Consider the following 10,018-nt stretch of genomic DNA (forward strand, 5'->3'; position numbering starts at 1 on the left):
TGATTCAGGAATTAGATTTTGTTATTAAACATTATATTGGTAGTTATTTTACAAAAGACTAAAAAGATGGAAAGTAATGGATGGATTAACTGAAGAAAATTTACAAACAAACATGCCTTGTTTTAAAGATTTTGAACTGAAAAATTAAAAATGATTTGCTAATACATTTTTCATATTAGAAGTACATGGTGCCTGGGACATTGCATCCAACATCCAATCAAAGTAGTGAAATAATAAAAGAAAACAAATTAATATGATTTCCATATTTTATCCTATGTATTGGGGCATGAAAATGTGACTCGTGATGTTTCTTATCGCATTGCAGAAACCCAACCAGGGGCCTGTTTCATAAAACAAGTTTACCGAATAGTCCAGGTTTATTTCAGTAAGTCTGATTTATTATTAGTTGATTTGATTCAAAATAATCAGACTAACTGAAATAAGCCTAGCTTATTTGGTAAACTTGTTTTATGAAACAGGCCCCTAGCTGGTTATTTATTTAAAAATGATCAGTGCTTTCCCCACCAGTTTCATTTTGTTTGTTACACGTGGCAGCAATGCAATGCAAAAAAAAAACAACAACAACCTGCTAAACAAAACAAAACGTTCACTTTCCACCCCTACAAAACACAATTAGCCAAGCCTACAAGGTGGCCACCAAAAGACATCCCCCTTTGTGCCCTACATCAAAGTGGGAAATACCTGTCTGTCATGTTATGAAATTACCCATGACCACCTGTGGTTGAAACATAAACAAACTAATCTTACGGACTTTCCAGTGTCCTTTGTCCCTGCACTACAAAGATCTCTCATATCACATAGCAGACTCATTACACAAACATAAAGAACAGATTCAAAACAAGGAAAGATGAGAGATTAAACGCATTTTATCCACGAAACGTACCGTTGAGCATGACGGTAAACTTCCAAGCTCCATTTAACAAACCAATGCTATTATTTATCACAAAAATAGCTTCAGCGCTTCTGAATATGCTTAAAATCAGGCCTCAGGTCCAGTCTGTGTTATGGGTGCAAAGTGTGCTCGGAATACCCTGCTTATCTGCAGAGAAAGATCTATAAAATCTATAAAATACCTGATAGACGACTTCTTGAAAATGGCACTCCCACGTAACTTTAACTGGCAATCAAAAGGGGATTTCTGCAAACATAACTTGATTCCATAACACTGTGAATATTTTCCTTGTCAGTTCATATTTATCTTTATCTGTAGACGTCGTATGCATATTCATCTCAATAATAAGAACAAATATAATTCTTTTGTAATAGAAAATGCTGTTAAACTTAACCCAGCCAGCATACTATAATTGTAAGTGCGAAATTTATGTCTACGTGACTAACTTGAAACTCATTTCTTTAGGGCATCAATGATAAGAATCAAACTGTTTGGAAACCTGTGAGGCAATGAGATTATCTTGTATGGATTCCAGACAGATCTGGCAAGTGCACAACCTGACTACGGGAAGTGGCTTGACTTTTTTTTTTCTGTCGTTCATTGAAGGAAAGTGAATTTGAGCCTCCTGTGTAAACAAACGCTTTGAGATGTGGGCGAGTCTAAACAAGGAAGATTGATCGTTGCCGTTCATCATGAGCATCATGAGCACAACGAACAGAACATTTTGTTTTTGGAGCCTAATGCAAGTTAAACAACTTTGGCCAATTACCAACCGCAAAAATTTCATAAATCTTACTCGGAGCTTATGACAAGTCTATATCTGTTGATAGAGAACAGATAAAACATCTCTTTCAAATGTACATCTGTTTTCAGTGTAAATGAAAGCCAACCAAAACAATAGTACATCGAAAAGCACACCACCACAGGATGGAAGGGAAAATGGATGCTGCCAAGTACATCCAAATTTTTGAGGAAAACCTGCGTCCCTCTGCTAGACAGCTGAAGATGGGCAGGTCATTCTCCTTCCAACACGACAATGATCCTAAGCATACCACCAAAAGAACAATGCAATGGCTTAAGGATAGGAAGGTGAATGTCCTTCAGTGGCCAAGTCAAAGCCCTGACTTAAATCTGATAGAAAATCTGTGGATGGACTTGAAGAGAGCAGTCCATTGCTGCTCACTACGGAATCTGACTGAACATGAGTGATTCTGCAAGGAAGAATGGGCAAATATTCCCCAATCTAGGTGTGGACAGCTAGAACAGACACATCCGAAAAGATTACTGTAATTAAAGCAAAAGGTGGCTCTATGAAGTATTAAATCAGGGGACTGAAGACTTTTCCAATCCAGTTATTCTATTTTTTTTTATTTTTTTTATTAATTTTCAGAAATGTTGCTTATTCTTTCAATACTTTGATGTTGTAATGCAAAATTTGTAAATATTTTGAGTGGGTTTTTATTTCAGTAGGACAAGTAAAGTACTGTATTTAAAAAGGGTATGATGATTTTCTAGGCACTGTGTGTGTGTATATGAAGACTTCAGATGCAAAAGCCTCTAAGTGCCATCTAAAATGTTCTCCTAAAATAAGTTTTTTATCAAGCTTGTATGTTTATGTTCAGTAATTCCACTTTAATGGCAATTAATAGGTCCTTTTCATTGCCATTAAAGTGAAAAAACTGAACATAAACATATGAATGCTTATTTTAGAAGAAAATTTCAGACGGCACTTAGAGGATTTTGCATCTGAAGTCTTTATATATTTATATATATATATATATATATATATAAAGACTTCAGATGCAAAATCCTCTAAGTGCCGTCTGAAATTTTATATTATATATAAATAGCTATATATATATAGCTCAAAACAATTAGAGGAACACTTTTTAATCAGAGAATAGAACTCCTGGGATATTGATCTGGTCATTAAGTAGCAGAGGGGGTTGTCAGTTTCAGCTGCTTTGGTGTTAATGAAATTAACAACAGGTGCACTAGATGGGCAACAATGAGATGACCCCCAAAACAGGAATGCTTTTACAGGTGGAGGCCACTGACATTTTTTCCCTACTCATCTTTTCTGACTGTTTTTCACTAGTTTTGGACTTGCAAGAGCAGTGTCACTACTGGTATCATGAGGCAATACCTGGACTCTACAGAGGTTGCACAGGCAGTCCAACTCCTCCAGGATGGCACATCAATACGTGCCATTGTCAGAAGATTTGCTGTGTCTCACAGCACAGTCTCAAGAGCATGGAGGAGATTCCAGGAGACAGACAGTTACTCTAGGAGAGCTGGACAGGGCTGTAGAAGGTCCTTAACCCATCAGCAGGACTGGTATCAGCTCCTTTGTGCAAGAAGGAACAGGATGAGCACTGCCAGAGCCCTACAAATTGACCTCCAGCAGGCCACTGGTGTGAATGTCTCTGACCAAACAATCAGAAACAGACTTCATGAGGGTGGCCTGAGGGCCCGACGTCCTCTAGTGAGCCCTGTGCTCACTGTCCGGCACCATGGAGCTCGATTGGCATTTGCCATTGAACACCAGAATTGGCAGGTCCGCCACTGGCGCCCTGTGCTTTTCACAGATGAGAGCAGGTTCACCATGAGCACATGACAGACTTGAAAAGATCTGGAGAAGCTGTGGAGAACATTATGCTGCCTGTAACATCGTTCAGCATGACCGGTTTGGTGGTGGGTCAGTGATGGTCTTGGGAGGCATATCCATGGAGGGACACACAGACGTCTACAGGCTAGACAATGGCACCCTGACTGCCATTAGGTATCGGGATGAAATCCTTGGACCCATTGTCAGACCCTACGCTGGTGCAGTGGGTCCAGCATTCCTCCTGGTGCACGACAATGCCCGGCATGTGCTGAGAGTATGCAATCAGCTCCTGGAGGATGAATGAAATTGATACCATTGAATGGCCCCCACACTCACCTGACCTAAATCCAACAGAACACCTCTGGGACATTATGTTTCGGTCCATCCGACGCCGCCAAGTTGTACCTCAGTCTGTACAGGAGGTCCGTGATGCCCTGGTCCAGATCTGGGAGGAAATACCCCAGGACAGGCATGCATACAAGCACGTGGGGGCCATACAAACTACTGAGTACCATTTTGAGTTGCTGCAATGAAATTTCAGCAAAATGGACTAGCTTTTTTTTACTTTGATTTTCGGGGTCTTTGAATTCAGTCCTCTGTATGTTGATAATTTTCATTTCCATCAAACAATGTGGCATCCTTTCGTTCCTAACACATTACCCAGTCCATATCAGTATAGATATCCAGCATGATATTTTTTCCCCATTGAGATCTGATGTGTTTTCAGAGTGTTCCTTTAATTTTTTTGAGCACTGATATTTTTTTGAGAATTTTTTTTAATATACAGTGCCTATAGAAAATCATACACACATATTTTTTATTTATATATATATATATATTTATATATATATATATATATATATATATATATATATATATATATATATATATATATATATATATATATATATATATATATATATATATATATATGTATGAATATATGTGTGTTTGATATGATATAAATGTTTGTATGATTGATATACAAAACATACATACATACAAAATGTATAAACTGTATATTCAAAGTATTTTATATCATATCATTTATTATAGATTTCATATTTTAAAAATTTCATTAGTGGTGCTATAACATGAGCAAAAGACGCTCATCACAATCTTTGACTAGCCTTCAAGTAGTCCTGATTGTCTGTAATTTCCTAATCACCTCCTTATCAGACAAAGCAGCTTGATTACCTCTGGACCTGCTAAAGCTGCTCCAGCCCAGGTGGAAGTGAGCCGTCATATAGGAAGTGACGCGGCATGTGGCTCATTCCCTGACAATCATGAAGTGATGACTGAATGCAGCTGTAGTTAGAAATTAAACTGCTTGAACTCAAGTAGAGGATCAAAGTCATCTGTTCCCCTCTTCATGCTTCTTTAGGGCTCACGAGTTACACTCGGATCACATCACAGAATGAAAGACCTGGCTGGCGTGTGGAGGCTACAGCCTTTGAGGAGCTGTTAATCGAGCAGGATTTCAGGATATGGGGCCATTTAAAAAAAAAAAAAAAATGTAGTTCTGCATAATTAACATGTCCGAGGCCTTTAGACATTTTGCTGGCTGTATTCCATGCATATATTTAGCATCCACATGTAGATGCATGCCTGAAACATAACACTACCAGTACTGCCAAAAGACAGACCTCTGTGCATAACGATATTATGCTTCACACTTCAGCTGCTTTGAACAGGTTGGAAATATGCAGAAAATAAGTATTTCTGGTTTAAAACACAATAGCAGAGAACAAAAATCTGTGAAATAATGCTAATTCTTACAGTAACATAAAATATAGGTAGTCAGCAACGTTATTAAAAAAATACTAAGTTACATAATGGTTCTCAAACATTTTCCAACAGCAATCATTGCTTGCCTGTCAGCAATAGTGGATACATGTTCTTGCAGTTTCTATGTTGGGCTACACCCAAAAAGGACATGAACCCACAATTAGTAGTGCTATCAATCAAACAAAGTGTGGTTTGGTAAGAATTTGCCAGCTTTGATATTAAGGTATGTTTCTTTAAAAGAAGTTAATATGTAAAAGAGTCATAAAGATGATCCATATCATTATGACTTTAATTGGTATAATATCACATCAGATATTCACATGCAAAGTGTGTTCATAACCGATACTGCAGGCATTGATTGTCCAGATACATGTATGCAGATAAGAGCATTTGAAAACATATGAACAATTGTGAATTCAATGCAGAGCTGCCTGCACTTATTTTCTGAGGGGTTTACATATTTTTTTTAATTTTATTTTAGTTGCATTTGTTGCAACTAAAATTGCATTTGTTGATTGAGCACTGTGCTACGTCCGAACTGTTTGCATCCTATTTTATACATATTATCTTTTTATTCTTTAATTTTTTTTTCCTGTTTTTATTTCATTTTTAATGTATTTTATATCTTTTATGTATCATCACTGTTATTTCTATTCATGTTCTATTTTTATTCTTCTTCTTTATGTAAAGCACTTTGAATTACCATTGTGTATGAAATGTGCTATACAAATAAAATTGCCTTGCCTTGCCTTGCCTAGTTGCAATCCTATGAGTAACTATGAATTCAATACAGAGCTGCAAGCTCTTATTTTTATTTAATTTATATATTTGAATCCACTTAAAAATCAGTGTGGACGCTTCTGATTAAAAGAGAAATGAAATCTAACAGTGTGTTAATGCATACTAGAATGATCACTTAGTAGAATTTAAGCAACATCTAATTTGTCCAAAAGCCACTTATGTGAACCTGTTCCCTCCAGCTAAGAGTGACATATGTTAATACGAATTTAGTTTCACCACGTTTGTTTCTCATGAGGCAGTGACACTGATAAGCACATTTTAAAAATCTCTGAAGACATGTCGAAACTTTCCCCTCGCTTCAGATGAATGATCTCGCTTGGCAGGCGCCTTCGTTTCCAAGAACAAAAGAAGGTGAAAGGGCTCTTTTTAACAGGGATGGATTTACAGGAAACGGCTGCCTTAAAGGATAAAGAAAGTGAAAGTTAGTGAAGAATCGTATAAAAGGAGTGCATGCACCGGTGAGGCACATATCTGTTGAGCACAGGTGAAATAACACATACAAAGGGACAACATGATGTTCTCTAACTCTATGACATTATGGGCAGGTGCTCTGCTTATAATAAGCGTCAGTCTATGCTCTGCAACAGGTGAGGCAAAATTTACCATTTTAGCAATATCCTCATGCAAGAGGTTTAAATTAAATATAAGTACTTTATTTTACAATTTCTTTACAATAATTTATAATACAACTTTTTACAGTTCTAAACTATCTGTAAAGAAAATCGGGTTATTTCTTCATTGTTTAACAGGTGAGACTGTGTAAATTGCTAATGATTAACATTCCGTGCACTGTTTAACTACCACAGCTCATAGTGATGGGGCAGAGGATTGCTGTTTAACCACCAGCAACCGGCGCATCCCACACAGGGTGGTGAAAACCTTCACCATTCAGACCGGTGATGGAGCCTGCAGAGTTCCTGCCACTATGTAAGTCGCATTACACGCATTTCAAAATGCCTAAAAACTGCTTCAGACAAAGGTGTATTGGATTTTACTTATTTAAATATTAATACTTTTCCACAGATTTGTCACAAAGAAGGGCTTGAAGCTCTGTGCACCCTTTCCCAGTGAGAATAACTGGGTAAGCAAACTGATTGACCACATACTGGCACCTAAAACCTCCCACAAAAAAACGAAAGGTATGTGTTTGTATTTATTTCATCATCAAATATCAGTAATCGTACACAATATGTAACGCAACATAGAACACAGCCAACATCAAATAACATTTAGAACACATAATGTTATGTAACAATATCATTTAGAACATAACATAAGACACAACACATAATATAACATTTTGAACACAACACCACAAAACATAACATTCAGTAACATAACAGCATAAACACAACATTTTTAACATCACAGCAACATAATTTAAGACTTAAAACATAATATAACCTTTAGAAGATGTAACGTAATAACATTTATAACAAAAGAAAAATAATATAACATTTATTTAGAACACATAACAATGTAACAATAACATTTAGAACATAACATAAACGCAACACATGTAATATATAACATTTTGAACACAACACAGCAATTTATAAAATTTAAAACATATTTAGAAGACATAATGTAATGTAACAATAATTTAGAACATAATAGAAAACACAACACAACAAGCATTAATGATACATAACAATGTAATGTAACATAAATCACAATACATAACATAATATAACATTTTGAACTCAACATACGTTTTTTCTCTTTTCTTACAGGAAAGAAACAGAAACACCAGTGAATCAGATTCATAGATCCAGTCTTCTCTCACGCAATGTGCATGTATGCGGCACTGATCCTAGAACAGATAGCTGATAACACTCATCCTTAATAGTTAATGCTAATTCTCAGGTTTACTACATGTGTACTCTAGCAGAGCAGGTCAAAGTGTGAATCTACTGTCATAGAAAGATATGAGCTATTTGTAAAAAAATGTGAACTCTTTCCCCCACTGGTCTACATGAAGAGATTTTAAGATAATATTTCCTCCATTTGTTGAGTTTGTATTTTGTCTACATTGTATAAAGTTACTGTGTTTTTCCTGAGCCACTGAATGAAAATATGTTTTTCTTTTTCTACATTTTCTCTTTATATTTTGGAATATAAATAAAAGATTTTACATTTTAAATATGAAAATTGTTTGCATGATTTTTTTTTTTTGGGTCCATTTACATAATCTCAAAATTAACTAATGACCTTAAAACAAATCATTCTAAAAAACAATGTAACTATATAATTTTTTTTGTTCCATTTAAAAAAGTATTCTGACAGTAACTACAGGGATTATATCTAACACATGATCTACAGTACACTGTAAAAAATGATTGTGTTTTTAACAGTAAAAGACTGTAAAAATGCTATGGTGAAAACTGTTAACAGAAAGTTTTCGTACTTTATACGGTGATTAACTGTAATAAATCTAACCGTACATTTTGAGACATATATTGAGATATCTCAGAGTAAGTTTCTTTCAGTTGAAACAGTTCAAACATGCATTTTAGTCTAGGACTAGCTTAAGCCTTATTTGTGAAACCGGGGGCTAATGTTGTTAAATTAATGTTTATTGCTTTTTTTTTTAATGTCGTGTGTGTTACCATGATGGTGTTTAGTGTTTGTGTGAATGACACTGTGTGCACCTTCTATATATTAGTATACTGTCCTTTTCAGCTTGTGGAAAAGCTGCTTGTGATGAACTTTGATTCATCATGAGACTCCAATGTGTTTGGTGGTTGTCAATGTATTACAAAGTTACAAAACAGATATTAGCTCTTCAATAGGTTGGTAAATTAACATTATTCAGTTAATGAAATATGGTATTTTACTGTAAATGTTAGTTAAATTTGTATTTTTTATGGTAAATTTCTGGCAACCACAGCAGCCGGTTTTTTTTTTTTTTTACTGTAAATTTATTAAGGTTATACTACAGTTTTTCTCAGTCGCTTTGGTGCATTTCTCACATCACTATTTACATTTGCACAACAGTTAGTTCAACCTCCACAACATTTAGTCATTTGTGCACATCATAGTAGCAGTTTCTCGAACAAATTGCAAATGCTTTTGGACATGCGTCAATTGCTTTCATACAACTCTCTGCTGTTTTATAACATTATCATTTGATTATGTCACGTCAGTCAAAATTAACTATACTTGTGAATGCTGAATAGTCATTCCATATAAAACGAATTGTCCTCATTTCATTGCTTGAGTCATTACATACAAAAATGTTGAACTAGTTGTCAAAATCTGTCAAGCAAAGTTTACACATTTTTTAAAAATCTTTTTTTCCTGAAAATGTCTCCTAAATTGAACAATTTCTCTCAAGTGAATCTCAACTTTCACTGATGAGAAGGGATGTGTGAAGCATTAGTTGCAACCAATGATAAGCCACTTCTCTACAATCACTGTCAGAGGTGAATCCCATAAACCCCCATTTTACAAGCATATACGAACCAAGCAGGACATAGTGTGTACCATTTCTACAATACTGTGACACAGAAGTGGAAGGTCAGCCTCGTGGAAGAGGGGTAAGGGTGCGGGGAAGAAGGGGAAGGGGACAAAACAGGGGAAGAGGAAGAAGAGGCCAATAGGCAGATCCCTGATGAAATCAGGGCTACAATTGTGGATCATGTTGTCAATCACAGCCTCAAAATGGCTGAGGCTGGTCGAAGGGTGCAGCCAAATGTTGGGAGAACCACTGTAAATTCAATTATTCAAACATTTTGTCGGGAGAACAGGTGTGTATAAATGGACAGTAATTCAGCACTAAACAATCTGCACTGCACTACTGTCATCGTGTCATACATGAAGCTTGCAGTGGGACAAGAACTTGTCACTGTACATTTTACATTTAGACGTACAGCTTTACTGCATCACACATTTAGTGTATTGTAGTG

At 35.9% G+C, this 10,018-nt stretch overlaps 1 protein-coding gene across 1 annotated transcript; it reads left to right on the forward strand.

The window, feature by feature from the left end:
* Positions 1-6,536: 6,536 nt before the first annotated feature.
* Positions 6,537-8,261, forward strand: ccl19b (chemokine (C-C motif) ligand 19b). The gene is made up of 4 exons (XM_048173322.1): positions 6,537-6,697; positions 6,917-7,037; positions 7,134-7,249; positions 7,844-8,261. The coding sequence occupies exons 1-4, from the start codon at positions 6,622-6,624 to the stop codon at positions 7,864-7,866; spliced, it is 336 nt and encodes a 111-aa protein (XP_048029279.1). The 5' UTR covers positions 6,537-6,621; the 3' UTR covers positions 7,867-8,261.
* The last annotated feature ends 1,757 nt before the right edge of the window (positions 8,262-10,018 follow it).

This window comes from Megalobrama amblycephala, linkage group LG2 (genome assembly GCF_018812025.1).
Source record: "Megalobrama amblycephala isolate DHTTF-2021 linkage group LG2, ASM1881202v1, whole genome shotgun sequence".
Classification (NCBI taxonomy): Eukaryota; Metazoa; Chordata; class Actinopteri; order Cypriniformes; family Xenocyprididae; genus Megalobrama; species Megalobrama amblycephala.

What these genes read in the sequence shown, in the direction of transcription:
- ccl19b (XM_048173322.1), top strand. Translation starts at nt 6,622, where the DNA reads ATGATGTTCTCTAACTCTATGACATTATGGGCAGGTGCTCTGCTTATA. An exon ending in CAGTCTATGCTCTGCAACAG is followed by an intron (nt 6,698 to 6,916) that starts GTGAGGCAAAAT and finishes TAACTACCACAG; the next exon opens with CTCATAGTGATGGGGCAGAG. An exon ending in CTCCCACAAAAAAACGAAAG is followed by an intron (nt 7,250 to 7,843) that starts GTATGTGTTTGT and finishes CTTTTCTTACAG; the next exon opens with GAAAGAAACAGAAACACCAG.